The sequence below is a fragment of the Polypterus senegalus genome, chromosome 3, assembly GCF_016835505.1.
Source record: "Polypterus senegalus isolate Bchr_013 chromosome 3, ASM1683550v1, whole genome shotgun sequence".
NCBI lineage: Eukaryota > Metazoa > Chordata > Cladistia > Polypteriformes > Polypteridae > Polypterus > Polypterus senegalus.
The window spans coordinates 10,032,584-10,057,722 of NC_053156.1; the positions used below are offsets into that span (position 1 = coordinate 10,032,584).

At 48.6% G+C, this 25,139-nt stretch overlaps 1 protein-coding gene across 1 annotated transcript in view; it reads right to left on the reverse strand.

The window, feature by feature from the left end:
- kif5ab (kinesin family member 5A, b) overlaps positions 1-24,590 on the reverse strand; it is a 47,625-nt gene extending 23,035 nt beyond the window's left edge. Inside the window, exons 1-15 of the mRNA XM_039746527.1 lie at positions 24,437-24,590; positions 22,107-22,194; positions 21,772-21,845; positions 19,062-19,166; positions 18,936-18,984; positions 18,800-18,855; positions 18,633-18,720; positions 18,430-18,554; positions 18,245-18,349; positions 18,018-18,166; positions 17,783-17,931; positions 17,514-17,689; positions 14,230-14,298; positions 13,937-14,143; positions 13,695-13,841 (exon numbers count right to left, since the gene is read on the reverse strand). Of these exons, the coding sequence (XP_039602461.1) occupies positions 13,695-13,841; positions 13,937-14,143; positions 14,230-14,298; positions 17,514-17,689; positions 17,783-17,931; positions 18,018-18,166; positions 18,245-18,349; positions 18,430-18,554; positions 18,633-18,720; positions 18,800-18,855; positions 18,936-18,984; positions 19,062-19,166; positions 21,772-21,845; positions 22,107-22,194; positions 24,437-24,568 (1,719 nt within the window). The 5' untranslated portion in view covers positions 24,569-24,590. The remainder of the gene's footprint in view (positions 1-13,694; positions 13,842-13,936; positions 14,144-14,229; positions 14,299-17,513; positions 17,690-17,782; positions 17,932-18,017; positions 18,167-18,244; positions 18,350-18,429; positions 18,555-18,632; positions 18,721-18,799; positions 18,856-18,935; positions 18,985-19,061; positions 19,167-21,771; positions 21,846-22,106; positions 22,195-24,436) is intronic.
- Positions 24,591-25,139: the final 549 nt, after the last annotated feature.

Sequence of the window (25,139 nt, forward strand, 5' to 3'; positions counted from 1 at the left end):
TAATTTAGGCAAACCAAGTGGTGAGAGGTATTCATGTTTGCACAACCCCCAACCCTTTTTACGACTGTCTCTTTGTAATTTTATGACAGGATTTGGGGATGTGTCTTAAACCAGTTTGATCCCCACACAAAGCCAGGTTAGTGTAATATATGGTCTTGGGGGTAGGGCAGGAGATAAGATGTTCTATTCACCCATTGGTCTGAGATATGGCTGTTTGGAATTGGCTAGTCTCAGAGGCCTTTAAGTACCATGATATCCTATTGGTTCTAGGAATTGAGAGAACATCTATAAATGTACTTGCTCAACCACATCTCTCTCTCTGACTGACCCACATATGAAGAAGCATCTCTCTTGCTAACCTGTAATGATGAAGACAACACAATGAAGAGCACAGCTCAGCAGCCATATTGAACAGACATGTGGCTGAAAGCTGAGCACCAACGATGCCTTAACTAGAGACATTTTAAGTAACTGCAAGTCTGTGTGCCACCTGAATTACACATCACCATTTTATCAGGTTGTATGGTTGCCAATATTCAAATGTACTTTGCATTTTGTTATTATTTATGAATATTATCAGTAATACATTATTTTATGTGTAACTTAACTCCTGCTTGTCTTTTTACTACATCTAATTGCCTGAGGTTATAGATATAGAAGGGAAGGTGGGGATAAGTTATATACAGTGGTAAGTCTGTGAGATTAGGCATTCTAAGGCTAGATATTAATAATATAATAGGGACAGTAGAGCAATACATATATTACTCTACCAAGATAAAACACTATCTATTATATAGTGCCTTTCACACCTATCTATCTATCTATCTATCTTGAGTGCCAACACCCAGAGACCCTCAAAAGGTGACCTGATCTTTTTGTACGATTGCAGGCTTTGGCGCTCTTGTTGGTCCTCAACACACCTTTTGCTTCACGAGTGTCATATTATTATTATTCAGGCAGCCCAGGTGGCAGACCAAGCAGCAGGGGTGCTGGTAGTGAGTGGCAGGAGTACCCCATGTGTGGCGCCTCTTGTTTCAAGAGAGTTTGAAGTCAATTCTAACATGGAAATGATTCCGACTGGTCACTCGAATCTCACAATGAGGGCTCTTTTCTTTAATTCACCGTGTAGAACAAGACAAGGAGACTAAGACCAGTGAGAATGTGTGCTCCCTTCTCCACTATTTTTCTTAAAAGAAGGCTACAAACTACAGAGCTGCCACATTGCATTGTCTCTGCAGGTCCAGTCAGATTCAAGACTGGTGCCCAGGAGCCTCACGTATAAACAGTGCATATGTTCAAATCGCGATGTATAAAACCTAAACTTGGCATAAAGCCACGCACATTCCCACGGTACCTCATACCCCGTCGTACGCAAGTTCTCCACTCGGTTTTGCAGACTGGCGGCACCCAGCGTCAAAGCAGTGCTACTGTTCCTGTGTGGCTTATCCTTCTTTTTCAGATCCATATTACTGATTTGGCTTTATAAATACATTGAAATTAAGCGCATATTGTTTATTAGTTTAATGCATCTGATTGTAATTAACTTGTAACAATATAATGGTCACAGGATGGCCATAGTATTTCAAATACCATAACTGCTTTAGCGTTGTTACTCTCACTGCACCATTTTCTTCTTATTGTATGCAGCATCAAGCACACGCTGCCTCAGCCATGCGCACAGTCTATTTGAACTGCACTCATACTGCAGACGCTTCAGATCCTCTACTGTACGGACCTTGCGGTTCACAAACAGTTTCATCCCAAGAGATATAAACGCACTCAGTCAGTCCATCAAGTGCTCCTGGTAGAACTGTCTATACTTCTAAGTATAATCACCTCACTGAAAACTTGCACTACAGTTATAATATCACACAACCTGAGCCACTTTACAAAGCGCATATTTACATATGATGACGGTATCATTTTTAAGATGAAATGCAGCAAAATATGTTGATTATATTATACAGATAAAACTTTAACTACATTTAAATAATCTCTATTGTTGATAATTAAACATGTGAGGACACGGTGCCGTAGCGCTACCGAGGAGCTGGCGCCCCGTTCAGTGATTGTTCCTGCCTCGCGCTGTATTCTTGATGGTGCTGACGTGACACTGGAAGGATAGATGGATAGAATATTTAAACGCGTACTATAAAGATATTTCAATGTTCCTTAAAAGTTTTGAAGAATCGGCGTTCTAAGCTCACGGATGGCTTAACGTCGATTACAGAGCTGATTGTGTGGCGATTGGGTATCTGGAGAAAGAAAAGTAAGGACAGGAATTGGAGGTTAAAACGTTTGAAAGAGGCAGGACTGCTGTAATAAATTATTTCATCAAAGGTCGTGCATGGCGCAGCAGCATCTTGTGTGAGACGTGAACAATCACTGCGCCACTGTGTTCTCGTGTTTAATAACGTGCTTTAACTCCATCATCATGAAAATGATATCACGTATACATCTCAGTATTTTAGTTATTCAAAGAGCTGTAATATCACGAATGTAATGGACTCTGTGTCCTGTCGGAGGAAGAGAGCCGGTTTAAGAAGTGATTCACACACACAGAGCACATAGAAGATCAAATACAAAACAAAGCATTTAATGTGCTACTGTAGTTACGATGGGATTTGAGAAGCAAATAAATTAAACGATTTCATGATGAAGTTTATGATGTTCTACTTTAATGACAAAATAAACTACAGGATTAAAGTGGAAATTTCAAGATTAAAGTTGACATCGCGTGCTTTTTTTCCACTGTGTCCCTATTTTTTTTTTCTCTGTTCCCTAATAAGCTTTCATGTGACACTCAGACGGTGGGCTACGACTCGCCTTTTCTTTTAATTTGACATCTGACAACTTCTTTTTTATGTCGGTGTTGTGATGTTGCATATAACTTGATAAATGTTTTGTACGTCTTTATTTGTAATTTAGGCAAACCAATGTAATTTAGTGTTACTTTGGTGTTTGCCCCTCCGTTTACGACAAAATCTCTTTGTAATTTTACAATGTTTCTTAAACCTGTTTGGCGAGTCTTTCTCTCATCCCCCACACAAAGCCAGGTTTACGTTAACATACGGTCTTGGGGGGGCTGCAGGTGTTAAGATGTTCAATTTCCCCCCATTGGTCTGAGGTGTGGCTGTTCGGAATTGGCTCGTCTCAGAGGCCTTTAAGTACCATGATGTCCTATTGGCTGTAGGGGTTGGACAGAAAACCTATAAATTTGCTTGCTCAACCACATTCTCTCTCTCTTGCTAACCTGTGATGATGCAGAAGTGTCTTTCTCTCTTGATAACAACTGATGAAGACCATCACACCATGAACTGACAAGAACAGCACAGTGAAGAGCACAGCTTCAGCCATATTGAGACAGGCGTGAGGCCTGTTCTGAAGAAAGCTGAGCACCAACGATGCCTTAACTAGAGACATTTGAAGTAACTGCAAGTCTGTGTGCCACCTGAACTACATATCACCATTTTATCAGGTTGTATGGTTGCCAGTATTCAAATGTACTTTGCATTTTCTTATTATTTATGAATATCATCAGTGATACATATTGTATGTGTAACTTAACTCCTGCTTGTCTTTTTACTACATCTAATTACCTGAAGTTATAGATATAGAAGGGAAGGTGGGGAGAAGTTATATACAGCGGTAAGTCTGTGAGATTAGACATTCTAATTCTACATCTTAATAATACAATAGAGGAAAGTAGAGCAAAATATATGACTCTACCAAGTCGGGCACTGTGCGACTTTGTGAACTTGAGCTTTCGAGTTTCTCCGACACGCTATGTCACTCGATCAACTTCCTTTTGTTGTTTATTCCTCTGTTTAAACCAACAAATAGTACGTCTTTTCTTTGCCTCTGTTATAATATGAAGTTTTAATGTTCCAGTTTTATAAGTCCAAATGTACTGTAACTTGTCATTGTTAATTCTTACGCTGGTATTAGATGGATGGCACAGAAGCTATAGTGGTACTACATCTCACATTTCCACAAATGATCCTGGAATGGCTACACTGTGACGGTGGGTCGAGTACCTTTTGCTTTGTGGATATGACTTTCAAGTATTGTTTTTGTCACAGATCCAGTGACAAAGGGTGGTTTGTTATACTCAGTTTGTTATAATATGAAGTTTAATGTCACTGTCTCTGTGCCCACTGTTATGGATCCATTCATACAGGCAGACCAAGTATGGTCCACAGGGGCTCAGCATTTAGAATTGACAGCCAAGCATAGGACGAGATAGCCAAAGACAACTGGAGGATTGTACAGTCAGCCTAAAAGACAGAATAGTATACGTCTGTCCTCTGTCTTCTTTCCTAGTTTGGAGAATGGGACAAACTGCAGTGTGAGGATTGTGCTATTCCTGAGATGAAACTGAATCCTTACTGTCCTTGTTTGCAGACCGGAGAGGGTCCCGCACGTGGAGACGACAGTATAAATACATGGAACAGATCAGTCAAACCCTTTGAAGCTGTCGGGCGGAAGATTACGTCCTCCATCTAGAAAACCCTTTCAGTGTGGTGACGAAAGATGGCAGACTGCGTAGATCAAGACCCCCACACCATGATAAAGTCTGTCATAAGCTTCCCGTCTGTAACCGCGTAAAAACCGCCAGTAAAGTGAGCTGAAGTATATCTTTGTCTGTCATGTGATGTCTGTACCGCCGTAATCACGATGGGAGGGATAGCGCCTTTTCTGTCATATTTCTATATTTTTCAGTTACTTAAGATGCCGCAGTGTCAAACGAACACATTTCCGGAGAGCTAGTGCCTCACTCGCTGAACTTCTTCTATTTTCTCCCCATACTTTTCCCATTGTCTTTTCACTTTCACAGAAGGCTGAGCTTAAGGGTTATTTATATTGATTTGCATATTCAAAGAGGCGTAATTCTGGGAGGAGTTTGGGGCGGGACAGCAGGCACATGCACGTGTGTTACTTTTCACGCTGATGGGGATTTATGGAGTGGAAGAACGTGGAAGTTGGCATTCGCACAGATTTATGCATCTGGATTTTTCTGTGCATACACACATTCCCGCTTTTGTCCGCACGCCATGTTAGAGTGTGAGTTCTACGCACGGCGTTATACATGAGGTCCCTGGAGAGTAACGGGGGTCTCCGTTGATGCATCTGTTGATGATAATGAAGACCACAAGGAAAAGTGTGACAAGATGGCAAATGAAAACCAAAGGTGACAATGCAGCTTGAGAAGGAGCCCAGGAGACCCCCTATGATGTGCAGGTTGACCCCAATGCCAACGTGGCATGTGTGACACCCCGGGTAAGGACCCAGTTGTACAACTCCTGACTTGGGGTGACCAAACAACCAAGGGATGGGGTACGAGAGGCTCCGACTTAAAAAAAAACGATTCAAAATCAGGAATCTGCTTTATTCCAGCGGTATCCATTCTATTCTACAAAAGAAATGTCTTGCAAAAATAATACATTTACAAAGTCCAATGCAAAGAAACTTCTCAAAAGAAACTTCAGGGCAGGGGTTATGATATTTACAATTCCAAAAAGACCAAAACAGAGAAAAAAAAGAAAACTCTTCTACCTCCTTCAACAGATCACGAAGGACAGGCAAAAAAAAAAGAAAAGAATCCAAACAAAATGAATAAACTGAGCACCTAATACTGTATACAGCAGGCGAGTCCACTGCTCCATTAAGTAAATCAGTGGCACAGATCGACATTAACGCCTCAAGTCCTGGCACAAAGACGACCCCTGGCGTTCGGACCCTGCTTTCATATCATTTGACCATCCGATCCGCCTTTCCATCTCCCGCGGACTTCCAATAGACAGTCACGTGGGGCCGCGCACCCCTCAACAGCCAAACCCCCCAACTATTTAAATGTTCTCTCTCTGTCTCTCGCTCGCGCACGCGCGTACCCGTCTGCCTTGGCGACTTGCGGGCTCCCCGTTCAGCCTCTGTTAAGTTCAGTTAAGTTAAGCACCATTTTACTTTCTCCCGCGTTCACTCCTATACTTTGCCACACATGTGACTTCCCTTTACCAGCTTCTTTAAAAATGAGCCCCCTATCCTTCAGACCTGTTCCTCGGATGTTAAATATCGCACTTTCGCCCTCTCTCCTCCAGCAGTTACGGAAGCGCGCCTCCGCACTTGGCCGTCACAAACCGTGAGCGCGCTCGAAAAAACCCTGCATCAGGCGCGCGCCTCGGCGTCGGCAAGTTTGAGCCCCACAGCGCGCTCTCGGAGACCACCAGGCAGCCCGTCGAACATCCCGGCGCTCAAACCGTCGCCGTGTTAATCTGTGTGGGGGCGCAAAAAACAGGTAAACGAAAACTTCATTTCTTTTACATTTTTCTTTCCAGATGTGCGTGTTAAGCCGATCGTCTGCCTCTTTTCTTACATTCATTCAGGCCCCTGAACTTGACTTATCATAGCATGACAGTCCAGCCAACACTGACTGGTGTAAATGTGTGGTGGGTCACCTAAAGATGAATATTGTTGTTCTCTGCTTGATGTTCATACCTGATATGACTTAAAATCACGAGCTGAAATGCACAGATTGTTATGATTCTGGGTTTTTAAATATTTGTTATTAGTGTAGTGAGAAGCCCCCCTGGGCACGATGGCCTGTCTGTTTCGATCGCATCCGCTATTTAGGAACCTCTGCTGCTTTTGTTCATTGGACACTCCTGCCCTCTTGTGGATGTCGGGTGACATTACACCTACGCCCAAACTCCGGACACCAGCTGTTTTGTTGTTTTCTATCTACAGCCAGGCACCGATTTATGGCTGACCAAGTCGAGGCTGTTCTTACTAACAGCAAAGTCGCCCCTCATTATTGTTGTTGTTGAAAAGTGGGTATGAATGACAGATGAGCTGGCACTTTTCTTTATGACCAATTTCTTCAATCATTCTACTTACGTGACATGAGTTCCCCCATGAAGTACCAATAAATGAACGGCAAACTTGATGTGGCAAACACCTCGAAGCACCAACGCTGTTTGAGTCTGTGACTAGGGGGGCACCTGCACAGGTGGCTGATAACTTTATGACTTAATTACAATGACGAGCAGTTTAGACGGGGTCTTCTGTGTCTCCTCCGCTTCCTCTTACCTGAATTTACATTTTATCTGAAGATCAGAAAAGGCATTCATTGTGAGAAATCAACAAAAAATATGGGATTCCAGGAAGGGGGCAAATACTTTTTCACAGCACTGTGGTGGAAATAAAATGAGCTGAGCATTAGAAACGGCCTGCTGTAATGGGGTAGAAATATCACAAAGAGGGGGCTGCACATGATTAGGGTATTAGAGCAAGAAAAGTAACCTGGAAACTGGCCGTTGGGGGCACTGATGCCACATATGTCACTAGAGTCGTTGGAGTCACAGATGTCATTGACATTACTGATGTCACTAGCACCGCTGACATCACTGGCATCACCTGTGTCACTGGAGTTGTTGGAGTCACTGACGTCACTGATGTCGCTGATGTTACTGGCGTCACTTATGTTACTGGAGTCACTGATATCACTGGTGTCTCTGATGTTTCCAACTTCACTTATGTCACTGGTGTCACTGGAGTCTCTGACATCATTGATGTCACTGGAGTTGTTGGAGTCATGGATGTCATTGACATCACTGATGCCACTGGCATCACTTATGTCACTGGTGTCATTGGAGTCACTGATGTTTCTGACTTCACTGAGGTCACAGAGTCACGGAGTCACGGATATCATTGACATCACTGATGTCACTAGCACCACTGACATTACTGGCATCACTTATGTCACTGGAGTCACTGATTTCACTAGCACCACTTATGTCACTAGTGTCATTGAAGTCACTGACATCACTTACTGTATGTCACTGATGTCACCGGCATCACTGATTTCAGTAGCACCACTTATGTCACAGATGTCACTGGAGTCACTGATGTTTCCAAATCTACTTATGTCACTGATGTCACTGGAGTCACTGATTTCACTAGCACCACTTATGTCACTGGTGTCACTGGTGCCACATTTGCAGCACTGCAAAGCACCCAGGAGCGTCACCTGAGAAGGCCGGGCACGACTAGATGTGGCATTCTGTACTAATTCGGGTCTCGGGCCGTGTTTTCCATTCACTGCGTTCATTCGGTTTATTTTTGTAGGGCGTAATCTGCTGAGAGGCAGCAAATCTAAAAGAGGTAAAGTGGGACAAACGTTTAGGTGTGAAGACGGCCGAGAAGCAGCTTTTCAAAGTGTGATGTGATCCGTGACGAACAACGTGGAGGCTGTGAGAAATGAACGAGAGCTGCACATACGAAGCCAAAAAAAGAAACAGCAGAGGGAAAAAATCAAAGTAGAAATCGTAGAAAAAGGGAATCACGTGAGCGAAAACCACAGGCGTTATGAGGGCAACGGCTAAAAGGGATCTGGAGAAAAAGATAACAGGAAAGGCGAAAGATGAGACGCTTCCAATGTCTTTGTTGTAGAAGAAGAGTCAGGGAGAGTGAAGAAGAGGAAGAGCGTATGAAGAAGACGACGACCTTCAACACCAACAGGGAGGGACTGAGGGACTTGGGAATGTAGAGAGAGAAGAGCTGAGCACTCAGCAGGACCAAGGAGGTCAGGGAGTGAAGATCCGCTACAATGCCAAGCGTAGGCGGGCACACCACCACACACTGGGTCACAATGAGGAGCTCAGTGACTTTCAACGTGCCACGGTCGTAGGATGCCACCTTTGCCCTGGTCAGCTGTGAGCGCTGTTACTGTGAAGTGTTAGCATTGAGGAGCAACAACCGCTCAGCCATGGAGTGGTAGACCACCCAAACTCACAGAGGGGGGCCACCCGGTGCTGAAGCGCATAGCATAGCGTAAATAAAGTCACATGTCCTCTGCTGCATCGCTCACATCTGCCTCCGGAGGCAACATCAGCACAAGAACTGGGGGCTTCATGAAGTGGCTTTCCATGGCCGAGACTAAGACCACCACGTAGAATGCCAAGAGTCTGCTGGAGTGACATAAAGCACGCCACCCACCAGAAACGAGTTTTTACTGGAGTGAAGAATCACACTTCACACTCTGGCAGTCTGATGGGCATTAAGAGAATGCCACCTTCAGGACTGCACCCGGTCTCCTCTGAAGTCCAGTGGTGGGGGTCTGGACTCGGCCCCTCAGTCCAGTGAAGGGCGCTGGCAGACCCAGAGGCTGTTGAGGGCCCTTTTGTGTTCCAGCATGACACAGAAGACACAGAAGAACTCGAGTGGTCTGCACAAAGTCAGGACCTCAGCCAACTGAACACCTTTGAGGTGAAACCAAACCCCGAGTGTTGGCAGCAGAACTCACAACTGCCGAATGGGCACACATTCCCAATAAGACTAAAGGCTGCTATGGGGGGTCAACTCCCTGTGAATGCCCATGGGATTGGAATGGGGTGTCCGGCGAGCTTATACAGGTGCGATGGTCACATGTCTACAGACTCATGGCCAGGTGGTCTAGAAACCCCTGATATGCCACACGCTGGGGGGATTCCTGCTAAGTGGAAGGTGGCAGAGGATGTTTAGTTACATAAAGGAGGTGGCCAAGCCACGCCAGTAACACAAGCCAGTAAATGTGATGTGTGCCACCACAGGAACATTAATGGAAGGAAAGGAACCCCACCTGTCAGCTAGTGAATGGTCAGCATGCGTTTAGACGGGGGGGCCATGTTGGGATCACTTGAAACACAAGCAGACGATCAGAGAGGAGCAGATGAGCTTATTGAAACTGAAGCAAGTGGGCATCAGGGGGTGGTCTGTGGTTGGATTATAAAGCCTTAAATAATCTCGCTCCATCTTATATATCGGAATGCCTGACACCTTATATTCCAAATCGTAACCTTAGATCTTCAAATGAGTGTCTCCTTAGAATTCCAAAAGCTAAACTTAAAAGAAGTGGTGAGGCAGGCTTCTGCTGTTATGCACCTAAAATCTGGAATAGCCTGCCAGTAGGAATTCACCAGGCTGATACAGTAGAGCACTTTAAAACACTGCTGAGTACACATTACTTTAACATGGCCTTCTCATAACTTCACTTCATCTTAATACTGATACTCTATATGTTCAATTTCCTCAAAATAACTATTCACAGTGGCTCTAAAATCCGTACTGACCCCAACTCTCTCTTCTGTTTCTTTTTCCGGTTTCTTTGTGGTGACGGCCTGCGCCATCACCACCTACTCAAAGCAACATGATGCACCAACATTGATGGACTGAAAGCCAGAAGTCTACGTGACCATCATCATCAGGTCCTTCCATGAAAACCCTAAATACAAAGAGGACTGTTTGACTTATGTTAGGTAGATTGCCCAGAGGGGACTGGACGGTCTCGTGGTCTGGACCCCTACAGATTTTATTTTTTCTCCAGTTTTTGGAGTTTTTTGTTTTTTCTGTCCACCCTGGCCATCGGACGTTACTCTTATTCTATGTTAATTAATGTTGACTTATGTTTATCTTTTATTGTGTCTTCTATTTTTCTATTCATTTTGTAAAGCACTTTGAGCTACATTTTTTTGTATGAATATGTGCTATATAAATAAATGTTGATTGATTGATTGAAAGATTGATTGGAGGGGGGTATCATTGGCGGTACAGATGAGCTTATTGAAACTGAAACAAATGGGCATCAAGGGGTGGTCTGTGGGTGGAGGGGGGTATCATTGGAGGTGCAGATGAGCTTATTGAAACTGAAACAAGTGGGCATCAGGGGGTGGTCTGTAGGGGGTATCATTGGCGGTGCAGATGAGCTTATTAAAACTGAAACAAGTGGGCATCAGGGGGTGGTCTGTGGGTGGGGGTATCACTGGAGGTGCAGATGAGCTTATTGAAACTGAAACAAGTGGGCATCAAGAGGTGGTCTGTGGTTGGAGGGGGGTATCATTGGAGGTGCAGATGAGCTTATTGAACCTGAAACAAGTGGGCATCAGGGGGTGGTCTGTAGCGGGTATCATTGGCGGTGCAGATGAGCTTATTAAAACTGAAACAAGTGGGCATCAGGGGGTGGTCTGTGGGGGGTATCATTGGAGGTGCAGATGGGGTTATTGAAACTGAAACAAGTGGGCATCAAGGGGTGGTCTGTGGTTGGAGGGGGTATCATTGGAGGTGCAGATGAGCTTATTAAAACTGAAACAAGTGGGCATCAGGGGGTGGTCTGTGGGTGGGGGTATCACTGCAGGTGCAGATGAGCTTATTGAAACTGAAACAAGTGGGCATCAAGGGGTGGTCTGTGGTTGGAGGGGGGTATCATTGGAGGTGCAGATGAGCTTATTGAACCTGAAACAAGTGGGCATCAGGGGGTGGTCTGTGGGGGTATCATTGGAGGTGCAGATGGGGTTATTGAAACTGAAACAAGTGGGCATCAAGGGGTGGTCTGTGGGGGGGTATCATGGGCGATACAGATGAGCTTATTGAAACTGAAACAAGTGGGCATCAAGGGGTGGTCTGTAGGGGGTATCATTGGCGGTGCAGATGAGCTTATTAAAACTGAAACAAGTGGGCATCAGGGGGTGGTCTGTGGGTGGGGGTATCACTGGAGGTGCAGATGAGCTTATTGAAACTGAAACAAGTGGGCATCAGGGGGTGGTCTGTGGGTGGAGGGGGGTATCATTGGTGGAAAGACCAGGAACAAATGCAGCGTTCACGAGATCTCGGACAGACAGTGAATTGTCAAGTCAGGAAATGCTCGACGTGTTTGTCCGAACTCAAACTAAGCTGCCACCTGAAGGGTCCAAGTAGTGACGTTACTCTGACCTTTGAACTTAGTCGATTCTTTAAAATAAAACATACAACCTGGCCAGCCTGAAATGACTTTTTGGGGTCATTTGGAGCGCAGTCATAATTATTCACACATTGCCAGTTGCTCTTTATCGCCACACAAGTGCCATTCATCTTTAGTGACTGTTGTTATTTCTTGCCAACCAAGTAACAAATCAACGGTGACCTCGAATTTGTTCGAATAGTCCAACCGGAAACCCCAGAGAGTCTGAGGGTGCAGCAGAGGAGCCGCGGCACAGGAAACGGCTTCCAAATGAGCTGCTGTTGGCCGTGGCGTCCAGCAGGGGTCAGTGCTGCGCTCTTGAAGAACGAGAACTGAGCTGAGAATACGGAGGACGGGACAACGGGGGGGTCAGCCGAGTCACCACATAGCGCGCAGGCTCGAGCAGGTGAAGGTCTGTAAAGTAAGTAACGTATAGACTGGCGTGGAAGTCGGGTCTTCAAACCCGAAAAATCAATCGTAAAATCAGACCCCGACTCGTACGCCCGTTCAAAAATACGACACTTCATTTTTTAATTTTTTTTTTTACATCTTCTTGCCTCTCACTCCAGTTTCTCAGATTAATCGAATTTTGTTGTCGTGGCACAGTTACCGATTTCTTTCGCCACTTCACTGACTTTTCATTTCAAACCAACTTCCTATTTTCTTCTCGTCGTAGATAACGGTTGCTCTTATGATGAAGGTGTACGAGGGTGCGAGATAAAAAAAGCACAAATCAGTGCCAACGTCGCTTCAGAATAGTTCGGGCATTACCGTGTGGTCACCTAGGCACAATACATAGAAACAAAAGGCTGTGTGCCCCGTGGTGACTCTCTCAGGTGGGCGGGTGTTAGCATATCGTAATCTCCTGGACCAATAGCGTCAGTTTTCCGCATTCGACTTATACGACCGACATTATAAAATAGTGGAAATTATACGGCCCGACGTATCCGCGGGAGAGCGTAGACGCGAGTAGATATGGTAAATGTAAAGGATGACACACCGGAAGTCGAGATGCTACACCTGAATACACGACGGGAGGCTCGAAACGCGGAAACGCGCCTCAGGGGCAGGACGTGAGCATCGCAGTGGACTGGACAAAGGCAGCCATATTTACATCTGGAGTGCATTTTGCTTCATTGTGGGTGGGGACGAATCAGACGGCTCACCGAGTGTCACATTTCCAAACCAATCCAGTGCCTCGTGAAGGTGGAGCTTAAAGTCAGAGGGGCGGAGATTTTGAAATCTGCTCCAAGAGATTCTGATTCTAATAAGAGACCCCCATCAGACGTGTAAACGTGTGTCATAAACAGACACGGCCCGTCGGTCACGTCAGATTAGACATTGGCACGCGGAGACCTCGTTGGACGAATCAGTGGGCGAGCGCGAAACGTGAGGTGTGCTCCCTGTGGTTCAGCGTTACGGTGATGGTGTGGTGGAGATCGGCCAGCTGTGCTCGTGAAAATATGAACCGCAGAAAAAATCGCCATTTGACGTAAACGACGTGTCGCAGCCCATCAGAAGGACGGCCATTAAGAGAGAGGATAACGAAGAGCCACGGGAGATGCCGATTTCGATACTCGCCAGCAGAACAAGAGACGAGGAGCACAAGGTCCACCTGCTGACCGACTGCACATCTGCATAAGTAACTCAAGCGACTTAACGTTACTGTCTGGTCGGAAAAGCTACGGTGCCAGGCCAGAATTGGGCCGCGCGGTGATTTTAGTGAATGCGACTGATGAGCTCGATGGAGCAAATGGCCTGAGCTCCTCACCGATGTCCTAGCGTGTCCCGCTCATTATTTATTTGTTGTATTCGTGCCCCGCGTTCTTCTCCTCGATTAAGTTTGACAAAGACGCCCAGCGTCACTGTTAGATGTTCTCCCATTTTTTAAATATCCCCATGCCACCGAGTGCCCTGCAGACTCCCCACTTGGCGACTTCCTTACCAGCTTGATCTCTCCATTTCCCACAATGCTGCTGAATTCGCTAAGGTCCTTCATCAGCGCGTTGAGCACCTCCGCAATCCTCTTCCTCTGGTGGCTGCTCAGCTCCTGCATGCGATGAAGCTCGGCCTCCAGGGCGATCAGGTTAGCCTGCGGGGAGACACAAGGGCAGCAGCCGTGAGCTCAGACCCACTCGGTTTGGCTTCCTGGTGCCACTTTGGTGGTCTCCGGTTGATGCCACTCACCATTCTCTGGGCCAGTTCGTCGGCCAGCAGCTTGTTCTGCAAGTTCTTTTCCTCAACCTCCAGGGACTTCTGGTCATAGTTGACAGCCAACTCCTCCAGGGCCTGCAGGACCTCCTTCACCTCGTCCTTGGCGGAGTCGTTTTCTGCCTGCAGGCGGCCGAGCTCCGTCTGCACCTTCTCATTGTCCCCACGTGTAGACGCGAGGAGCTACAAGTTAAGGAGAGAGCAGCACGTTCAAGACGAGGGCGGTGACCTGGGGACACAAACTGCAGAGCAAAGAGACCACCGGGTACCTCATCTTGATCCAGCATCTGCTCCTTCAGCTTCTCAACCAGCTGGCTCTGCTGATTGATCTCTTCATCCTGAAACAGAGAAGACTCGATCAGCACAACCACTGACTACAAGACGCAGCCATGAATGCTTCAGAAGGCACCAAGCACTGGAAACCAGTGATGTGGGTCATGGAGCTGAGCCCAGCGGAGGCACACTGGCACAAACCTACACAGCAGAGGGGCCACAAATGATTGACCTCCACGTGTGGCCTCCCACCTTCTGAAATCCCATGGCTTCCTTCCCAGTCACTCAAACATCACATGGCGTGACAAACGAGTCGACAGAACCACGAGAGGGCTGGCTTTAGAATCTCACGTTCGTTTGTTCACAAAGCGCCAGCAATGGGTTTGGAGAGCTGGATGGACGCATCATTAACTCTTTGAGGGCGACTTTTGTTAACACATGGGGTCGAGTGCAGCGGGCATCCTGGGCCAGGAGGCGAAAACAACTGTAAATGTTGTGATAGATGGCCGGGGACCTTGCCACACCAGGAGACCTGGACTAGCAGGGGACTGAGAATGGGGCAACTCCTACCCCGGGACACAAGTGGTGGTCTGTCTAAGGGGGGAATCATTGGAGGTGCAGATGGGGTTATTGAAACTGAAACAAGTGGGCATCAGGGGTGGTCTGTGGGTGAGGGTATCGCTGGAGGTGCAGATGAGGTTATTGAAACTGAAACAAGTGGGCATCGGGGGTGGTCTGTGGGTGAAGGGTATCACTGGAGGTGCAGATGAGCTTATTGAAACTGAAATAAGTGGGCATCAGAGGGTGGTCTGTGGGTGGGGGTATCACTGGAGGTGCAGATGAGCTTATTGAAACTGAAATAAGTGGGCATCAGGGGGGTGGTATGTGGGGGTATCACTGGAGGTGCAGATGAGGTTATTGAAACTGAAACAAGTGGGCATCAGGGGGTGATCTGTGGGGGTATCACTGGAGGTGCAGATGAGCTTATTGAAACTGAAACAAGTGGGCATCAGAGGGTGGTCTGTGGGTGGGGGGTATCACTGGAGGTGCAGATGAGCTTATTGAAACTGAAACAAGTGGGCATCAGGGGGGTGGACTGTGGGTCGGGGGTATCACTGTAGGTGCAGATGAGGTTATTGAAACTAAAACAAGTGGGCATGAGGGGGTGATCTGTGGGGGTATCATTGGAGGTGTAGATGAGCTTATTGAAACTGAAACAAGTGGGCATCAGGGGGGTGATCTGTGGGTGAAGGGTATCACTGGAGGTGCAGATGAGGTTATTGAAACTGAAACAAGTGGGCATCAGGGGGGTGGTCTGTGGGTGAAGGGTATCACTGGAGGTGCAGATGAGGTTATTGAAACTGAAACAAGTGGGCATCAGGGGGGTGGTCTGTGGGGGGGTATCACTGGAGGTGTAGATGAGCTTATTGAAACTGGGAAGCTCAGACCTGTGGGGAGCTGTACTGTAGATGGTTCCAGAGCCATAGAAGGTCATGAGAGAGCACGTGGAGCACAGCCGGGGGCAACATAAAAGGGGCAGCCTCACTCCAGTCAGGGAGCCAGAGTCGGGGGGCAGAGGAAAAGAGAAGGAAAAGAAAGGACTGTGAGTCTGAGCTGTTTGTGGCACTTTGGGCGCTGTGTGTGTATTGTGCAGAAGAAGAACAATAGAAGTGCGTGTTCTGGGACATTCCGAGTCAGTCTCTGTTTGTCTTGCGCCATGTCAATGAAACCCACCGCTTCGTGACAGGCAGGAGGACTCGTTGACTTGATGTCGAATCCTTGCATGTGCGTGAGGAGTAAACGATGACTAGAATGGCACCGACGTCGGGCGAGAGAGCAAAGCGAATGCACAAAGCAAAATACTCCGTGCGTATTACGGATTTCTTTATTCTCTGTTTACTATTGGCTTTTCAAATTCCGATTTGTAATGAAGTGATCTGGAAATCGGAAAATGAAATTGTGATGTTGAACCCGCTCTGGGGGGACCATACAGACGTTGATCGGCTACCGGACTTCATCCGACAACACGGCGGACACCGCGGCCCACCAGCCTTCTTGACTGCTTCAAGCTGGTTTGATTTCCCAGAACGTGCGGACAAACAAGGATGGAATATCCATCCATTATCCAACCCGCTAGATCCTAACACAGGGTCACGGAGGTCTGCTGGAGCCAATCCTAGCCAACACAGGGTGCAAGGCAGGAAACAAATCCCGGGCAGGGCGCCAGCCCACCACAGAGGTATGTAATAACTATGTGAATTTACAGAGGCTCAGGAGACCACCCCCTGATGCCCACGTGTTTCAGTTTCAATAAGCTCATCTGCACCTCCAGTGATACCCCCACCCACAGACCACCCCCTGATGCCCACGCGTTTCAGTTTCAATAAGCTTATCTGCACCTCTCTGATCACCTACTTGTGTTTCAAGTGAACTCAACATGACCCCCCCCATCTAAACGCATGCTGACCGCTCACTAAGTGACAGGTGGGGCTCTTTTCCTTCCATTAATGTCCCTGTGGTGGCACACGTCACACATCTGGTGATGTATGTTAGAAGCTGTTGCTTCAGATATTTTGGGAAAAATATTCAACCCTCACATGGCATGGAGACATAACTGCAAGATGGCGACGCACAAATACATTCAAAGAAAACATAAAATTTATCGTAGTAGTTAAGTCCAAATGGTTCCCCAATTCTTCTAACCAATAACAAACCAAGCGGGTGGCATGGTGGCACAGTGGGTAGGGCTGCTGCCTCACAATAAGGAGTCCTGGGTTCACTTCCCAGGTCCTCCCTGCGTGGAGTTTGCATGTTCTCCCCATGTCTGCGTGGTTTCCTCCCACAGTCCAAAGACATGCAGGTGAGGTGCATTGGTATTTGTAAATTGTCCCTTGTGTGTGCCCTGTGGTGAGCTGGCGCCCTGTCTGGGCTTTGTTTCCTGCCTTGCGCCCTGTGATGGCTGGGATTGGCTCCAGCAGACCCTGTGTTAGGTGGGTTGGACGATGACTGACTGAATATTCAACCCTGGGACAAAAGGACAAACATTAATTAAAGAGTTCATAAGTCACACTGGACCTCGCATGTGTCTGGAGTCCAGCGCCACTGACCATCAGACCAGGGCCACCGAGGGGGTCGTAACCCCTGACATACTCGACACCAGAGCCACCGTGAACGAAGCAGCAGCCCCTCGGTGTAACTGAGTGGTGAGGCGTTATCACCCCCACTGTCCGGGCGAGACCACCTTCACAGACACAAAGCCCCACAAAACATTCACGTCCACCTTGTCGTCCAGCTGCTTGTACAGCTTGCGGATCTCCTCTTCGTACTTCTGCCTCTCCTCTTCGGAGATGCGCACCACGATGGATGAGCTGCCGTTGTCATTGACGGGCGTGTCGTCGGTAATCTCCGCCTTGCCGTTGTCGTTGCTCAGCTGCTCGGTCTCGGGCACGTTCTCTCCTAAACCGTGAAGGACAAGGGGGGGGGAGGGAGGGGTCTTATTAGACGTCACAAGAATGAACATAAGGTCGAGATTGGGTCACACCACCTCACCATTGCGCCAGCGGTTTAGCTCCATTTCCAGCTTCTGGAGGGCCTCCTTGAGGGTCTTGTTCTTCTCCTTCTCCTTCTCAAACTTCTTCTTCCACTGCTCGGCCGTCAGCTCCAAGTTGACCGAAGCCGTGTTACGGATGGTCTTGGCCCTAGGAAGGGAGCACAGGAGAGTCAGCCTCGTCCTCGCTCTTCTCCAGTGCCACCTGAAGCATTCGGCTTGGCGTCCGGTCCAGACCTTTGTCCAAACATGAGCGTGGACTTGGTCTCAGCTTCATTGTAGCCAGATGGTGAGCAGCAGATAAACATGGTGGTCCGGCAGTTCCCTCCTAGAGAATCCTGAAGAATTCGAGTCATCTTGCTGTCCCGGTAGGGTACGTGGGTTTTCTGGAAGAGAAGCGAGTGTACATGTCAGGTGGTCCCAAGAATGGGCGAACCGAGCAGCCGAGTCAGAGCAGAACCCACCGTTCCCTCCGCCAGGGCCGAAATCACATTGCCCAAGGCAGACAGCGACTTATTGATGTTCTTGGCTTCGTCCAGAACGGCCCCCTCAGCCCCCGTCTTACTGACCTGCCAAGAAAAGCACAAAATGAAGACCCGCATGAGACGGTAAGGAGCCCTGGAGGTCCGATGTGAACGTCACTACTCACTTTCTCGCTGCCGGCCAAGTCCACCAGGTACAGCTTGCCACTCAGCTTCTGCTCCGTCTCAACGTGCTCCTGCTTTATGTTGATGAGGAAGATGCTGTGGCTGCGAGAGCTGTGCTCATTCATGTCTGCGTGGCAAAGAGGGACAGTTCAGAGGCTGAGGCTTCACTCCTGTTGAGCTTCAGCCCGCCTCGGGTTCGACTCACTTGTCACGGCCACATGTCGATTGGACTTCCCCTCGTCAATCACGTCCATCACTTCTTCCGGACTGGAGACGAAGCGCTCGGTGCAGCCCTGTGGAAACAATGGTGAGCTGGCGGAACTGCAGCAGACAACGCGCAGGGAAAGAAGAAGTCCGCGCGCTTCGGCTCACCTTGACGTATGGCACTCGGTTCTTGTCTTCATGGACAGAAAGGTTGGTCTTGGTCACTGAAAGAGAGGGGCGCAGGCATGAGACTGAGAGTGACCAGCACAGGACGAGAATACCAAAGCAAGAGAGTGGGACCTACCATCCAGGAGGTCTCGGATTTTCTCCATGTAGATCTCAAAGTAGGACACCTGGGAGAAAATCAGCAAGCACGTGAGTAAAGGTGCGTACAAGAACCTACCTCCATGGCAGCTGGCATGTCACCCACCTTGATGTGGAACTCCAGGTTCTCATCCATAGTGAAGATGTGATTGAAGATGTCCTGGGCAATGCGAGGGATGATGCCCATCTGCTGGATGTCATGCAGCTTGCCCTGCAAAGCAAAGAGCAGATAACAGCTGGCCTGCCCATGGGACTCAGGTGAGACTGGGCATCTCATAGGACTATTGAAGTAAAATGACGGCACGAGGGGACTGGGCAAGAGACCCTGAACTTGCCAACTAGGACTGCGAGGATATGCTGAGGCACTAGCGATGGGCATCGTGATTTGCTTAACTGATTCTGTTCTTTCAAACCACCAGTTTAGTGACCCAAGACACCTGATTCGCCAATATGACTGGACCCCTCTAGGTCCCCTAAGGAAAGAGAGAGTGACGTGTTTAAGAGGACTGACCCTATGGTTTTATTTTTTTTGTATTATGTTTTTATCACACAAGTGTGAAGGTCATTGTCCTCAGGACACAACGTGGACTTGCTTCTCCACTAGAGCCAGAACCATCTGGGATCCCTTTGGAAAACCATAACCGATATTACAAAGACGGGGGGAAATGAGGGGCACTTTGTTGAGTTGTGACGCACCAACCATGTAAGGAAACCCCCAACCACCCTGCATAATTCATGAAAAAAAGTGAACAAGAATCATGTGACTCATTCACAGGTCATGAACTCGATAAAATCGTGCAACTTGTTGGTGGCCAATGATTCCATTCGAGAAGTTTGTGACTCGTTCTCAGGTAATGATTCAGTTTGATGGAGAAAATCATGAACAACTAGTTCAACAACGGTTAAATGAACTTCAAAGAATAGCTGAATGAGAGAATCACGCAACTCCTTCATGAGACCTGGTTCTGTTTGAGAATTGTGTGTCTGCTCCGTGGGTAATGCTTCACTCTGAACTTGAAGGAAATCCTGAAGGTAATTTGGGGGTAATGATTCTATTTGAGAATCGCACGACTCGTTCCTGGGTAATGAATCAGTCTGAACACAAAAGGATCATTGAGCTTGAGAATCGTGTTACTCGTTTGCGGGTAATGATTTGTTCTGAATGCAAAAGAATACCATAGTCTGAACTCTGAAGAGAAGAAATGTTGAATGAGAGAATCACGCAAAGTCATTGGCGGGTCAGGACTCTATTTGAGAATCGAGCGACTCGTTCGTGGGTAATGATTCGCTCTGAACTCAAAAGAAATAATGGAGGTGAACACCATGCAAGTCATTCCTGGGTCGTGATTCCATTCGAGAATTGTGCGTCTTGTTCATGGGTTTTAAGTTTTAAGTTCATTAAGTTTAAATTCGAAATAATTACAGAATTAGAAAAATCGCACAATTCATTTGGGGGTAATGATTCTATCTGAGAATCGTGCGACTCATTCCTGGGTAATGCTTCAGTCTGAACACAAAAGGATCATTGGGCTTGAAAATTGTGCGACTAGTTTGTGGGTAATGATTCGGTTTGAACTCAAAAGAATTTGTGAGAAAGAATATCATATAATTTGTTTGCAGGTTAATGATTCAGTCTGAACTCTGAACAGAAGAAATGCTGAATGAGAGAATCACGCAAGTCATTGGCGGGTCAGGACTCTATTTGAGAACCGAGCGACTCGTTCGTGGGTAATGATACGATTTAAAATCAAACACAACTCACTTGTGAGTAAAGATTCAGTCTGAGAATCGTGCGACTCGTTCGTGGGTAATGATTCGCTCTGAACTCAAAAGAAATAATGGAGGAGAACACCATGCAAGTCATTTCTGGGTCGTGACTTGTTTGCGGGTAATGATTCAGTTTAGATTCAAAATAATTAGGGAATTAGAAAATCATGCAATTCATTTGGAGGTAACGATTCAGTTTGAGAATCGTGTGACTCGTTTGCGGGTAATGATTCAGTTTGAACTCAAAGAATTTGTGAGAAAGAATACCATATAATTCGTTTGCAGGTAAATGATTCAGTCTGAACTCTTATCAGAAGAAATGCTGAATGAGGGAATCACACAAGTCATTGGCGGGTCAGGACTCTATTTGAGAATCGTGCGACTCGTTTGCGGGTAATGATTCGCTCTGAACTCAAAAGCAATAATGGAGGAGAACACCATGCAAGTCATTTCTGGGTCGTGATTCCGTCTGAGAATCAAGCGAATGAGAATCGTGTGACTCAGCCGCAGCTAATGATTCAGTCTGACCTTGGCTTCATTGTAGCTAGACAGCAAGCAGCTGATAAGTGTGGTGGTCCAGCAGTTCCCTCCTAGAAGCTCTAGGAAGGCTCGAGTCATCCTGCTGTCCCAATGGACCGGGATGACTCAGTCACTGATGTTTGCTTTGTGCGGTCAGCAAGCCGTACGGAGGTCTGCGCTAAGGTCCACATGACCGATGTGAAGTTAGATATCCGAATGCTAATTCATTCTGGATGAGGTTCATGTTTGTGTCACTGTAGTTTCATTGGCTGAACGCCCCAAGGGACATAAACAATGTATGGCCGTGACGTCATGCCATGCACTTTAAACACCCGCTAAGAAAACAAAACGTGCCACGGGCGCCACATCACTAGTGTTGTGCCCACAGAGAGGCACAAACGATTCACCAGAAAGGTTCAAATGATCTCCTTGTCCCCAAATGGCCATTCATTCGAAGGCTTGCGTGTAAGTCAGGTGGTCAAGGGCAGTGGAGGGCACATGCAAGCTTAGGATGAACACAGTCACAGTACCTCCATGGTGTGCGTCTTGCCTGAAGACGTCTGTCCGTAGGCAAAGATGGTGCCATTGTATCCGGCCAGGACATCTGCAATGCAGAGCAATAAGAGGAAGACAGGTAGTCAGAGCAATGATGGGAAACTGACAGACATGGCAGCCCTGCTCACGGCTGTTTACTCGCTTGAGCCAATCGAATTGGCGTCACTGCTCAAGAGCGAAAGCGCCCAAAGGCAGAGTGACCCTTCAGCCTGAAACGTGTCATCAATCATCTTGTGGGCCTGCTGTGACGCTGCCACCTCCTCCGGCTCACTCGTCCGCACAGACACCCCAGCGGCCCACTCGCTCTCACCTTTCACAATCTGCTTGGCACAGGTGTTGTAGACCTGCTCCTGGGTGGTGTTTGGTGGAAAGACCCGGTCAAAGGCGTAAGGCTTCCCCTGTTGGCACATTAAAATTACGAAGGTTAGAGAGTGACATGCAGCACACACAACACCCAAAAATCAGAGCACTCCAGGACCGCCGAAGTGGTGGCAGGGAAGTGACGAAGGGGGTCGATCAGGGTCTCCTGGCTGGCGCAAACCTCACGCCTCACCAGCCCTGGCAGGCCTGACGACTAGCGGCTCCGTCAGCCACACGGCGCCATCCTGGAGCCTCTCGCGAACGCTCGGATACTAATGAGAGATGGCAGGCCCCTCCCCCAGCAGCAGCAGCAGCACAGAACGTGAGGGCGCGTCCGCCTCACATGAGCGAGCGAGCGAGCGAGCGAGGGCCTGTCTGTCCCCCAGCGCCGGCCCACCATTACCACAGCAACCACCTTCTGGAGGAGCTGCCACAGCAACGCAGCCTGACGACAAGGGATGGAGCTGTCAGTACACAAAGGGGGCCTGGGAATGGCGGCTGCCCAGTGGCACAGCACCCAGCTCAGGTCTGACAAATGTCACCTGGGGATGCCCCCTGGTCAGCACAATTTCACGTGCAGGGTCTAATAATAATAATAATAATAATACATTTTATGTGTATAGCGCCTCTCCCAAGTAGTGTCTCAGTGCCAATGTCCAATAGCCCCTGTGCCAGCTACAGACTCAGAGACCACCGCCTGCTGCCAATTCAGTGAAAACACAACAAGAGAGAAAGACCAACACGTCCACAAAGGCATAAAAGGTGACACGTGAATGAACACATGGATGGTGACGACAGGCTATAACTCATGCCAGGCATGGAAGACAAATCTCCATCCCATCTAGAAGGATTCATTTAGGCCTTCAGGCCAGGTGGTCATCCGTCACGGCCACCAGGGGACCACAGCAATAGGAAGAAGGACTTAGCTGGCCAGAATTTGTTAAGGGGGACAGTCGGTGTCGCCGTCTGACGGCGAGAACGTCCACCATGCCCTGACTTTATTGCTGGCATGACTCAAAGCTACCAACAGAAATACGGTAAATCACGCAAGTGGGCATCGGGTTATTACTGCAGCAGTATGCGTCAGGAGGCACTGATGCAAACTCATATCATTGCTTTAGGTGTCACTACGAGACGGCCATCCTACTGCCCAGGCCCCTTCACGCCCGGTGCACACCCCAGCACTCAACCATTCCCGGAATCTCCATGATAAATGAGTCAATATCGATTTCACAAAGTGCTGAGCCGAGGCTAATGCTGCAGAGCCAGTCCAGTGACTCCCCCGGGGACGCCAAATGAGAAGCCACCACATCAGTGGATAATCTGACCAGACCGGTCATTTGTTTACCTCGTAAAAACAGAGGACAAGGCGGTGGCGTCCTGAGAGACACACAGCTCACCGCTGGTCCAGAATGCCCGGGCACGTGCCAAGTGAGGGGAAAGGCTGCAATGCCAGGAGGCTCACCAAAGGTACACCATCAAGACCTGCCGGCAAGGCCGTCGACGGCACAACGCTGGGTGAGACACCAGGGGCAACCTTCTGGCCACCGCTCAGCCCTGATGACTTTCAGTTTGGTCCACAAGGAGGAAGAGGAGGAGGAGGAGGAAAAGGAAGAGGAGAGCTCTGAGTCGGCCACACAAACACTTAGTGACACCAGAGGCCCGGTCACTTCCTCCTAATGACACACCAGTCACAAGAGGCCTGAGCCTGGTATCCCCGAATGCTGCTCATCAGCTGGAGAACACGTTGGCATGTCGGCATTTCAAGCCCATCAGCCACCGTGCAATGATGGCTAAATCTCCGTCAACACGCATTAATATTAATCAGCAAAACAATTAGACTGACAGCTCAAGTCCATCTTATTCTGCTGTCCTCTCAATCTGTTTATCTGGGCTCACAACCCTTCCCACCTCCTCCATCTCGAAGCCTAACCCTTGCCCAGCTCACCATCCCATCTTGATGCCCATCTGTACTCGAGCCACAAAGCCATATTTGCCAATGACCTTCCTGGATTCCCACCTTTCACCTTTACTCGTGTTCTGCCCCTCCGTGCTTTGTACCCCCGGTACCCAGAACTGCATGGCACAGCGCTCACCAAGCAGGGGAGTGCCCAGTGGTCATGTCATGCAAGCGCCCAGACAGGGCAGCAGGAGCACACAAAGCTACTCCAGGCACTGCGAAGGACTGGCATGCGGCAACACACACGGCCAGGTTGGGTGGGCACACACACATATACCCTCCCCATCCACCATCCCGCTGCCCGGGCACCGCTCACTCACCCCGACGATCACCGTGTCGTCTCCCTGAAAGGTGGGCAGAAAGCGGTCCCCCCGTTGCACCTCGGCCTGGTTCAGAGGACGGAAGCGGCACAGCACTTTGATGTTACACTCGGCGGCAGGTGCGTCAGCCATGGCTGCAGATGCGGATCGCTAGTCGTTGAGGATGCGAGGCGGCGGTGGCGGCGGCGGCTTCCACAAAGGTGACGGGCTTTTGTTCTGCGGAGACGAGGTGTGGTCAGAGCAGCAGCAGCAGCGCAGCTTATCGCATCGTCCCGAGCGCAGACTGAGATCCAGGAGGGCGAGGGCGCTGCGTCTGTCTGTCTGTTGTGTGTGAGGAGGATGCGAACTGCAGGAGAGGAGAGCCGCACTGAGCGTGCGGGAGGGCGCGTGCGGGCGCGTGCGCGACAGCCCCGCCGCCACCAAGCGCAGCGCTACGCGCGTGCACGGCTGGGACAACCTCCAAATCCGACCCGGCCGTCCCTTGGCGCGACAACTTTGTCCCGGTCCAGTGGGCTGCCTGATCTTAGTGGACGGACGGAGTGGGATGGGGGGGTCTCCGTCTACACTCGTCACCCTCCCTGACTGAGTCCTCGCGCTCCTGCAACTGGCAGATGTGACGCGCCGGGGCCGACTGGCGCATTGGAAATGAGAGCCGCCCGTCACTGCCGGCATCTGCAGCCCAGGCACCCGCTCGCATCCCGGC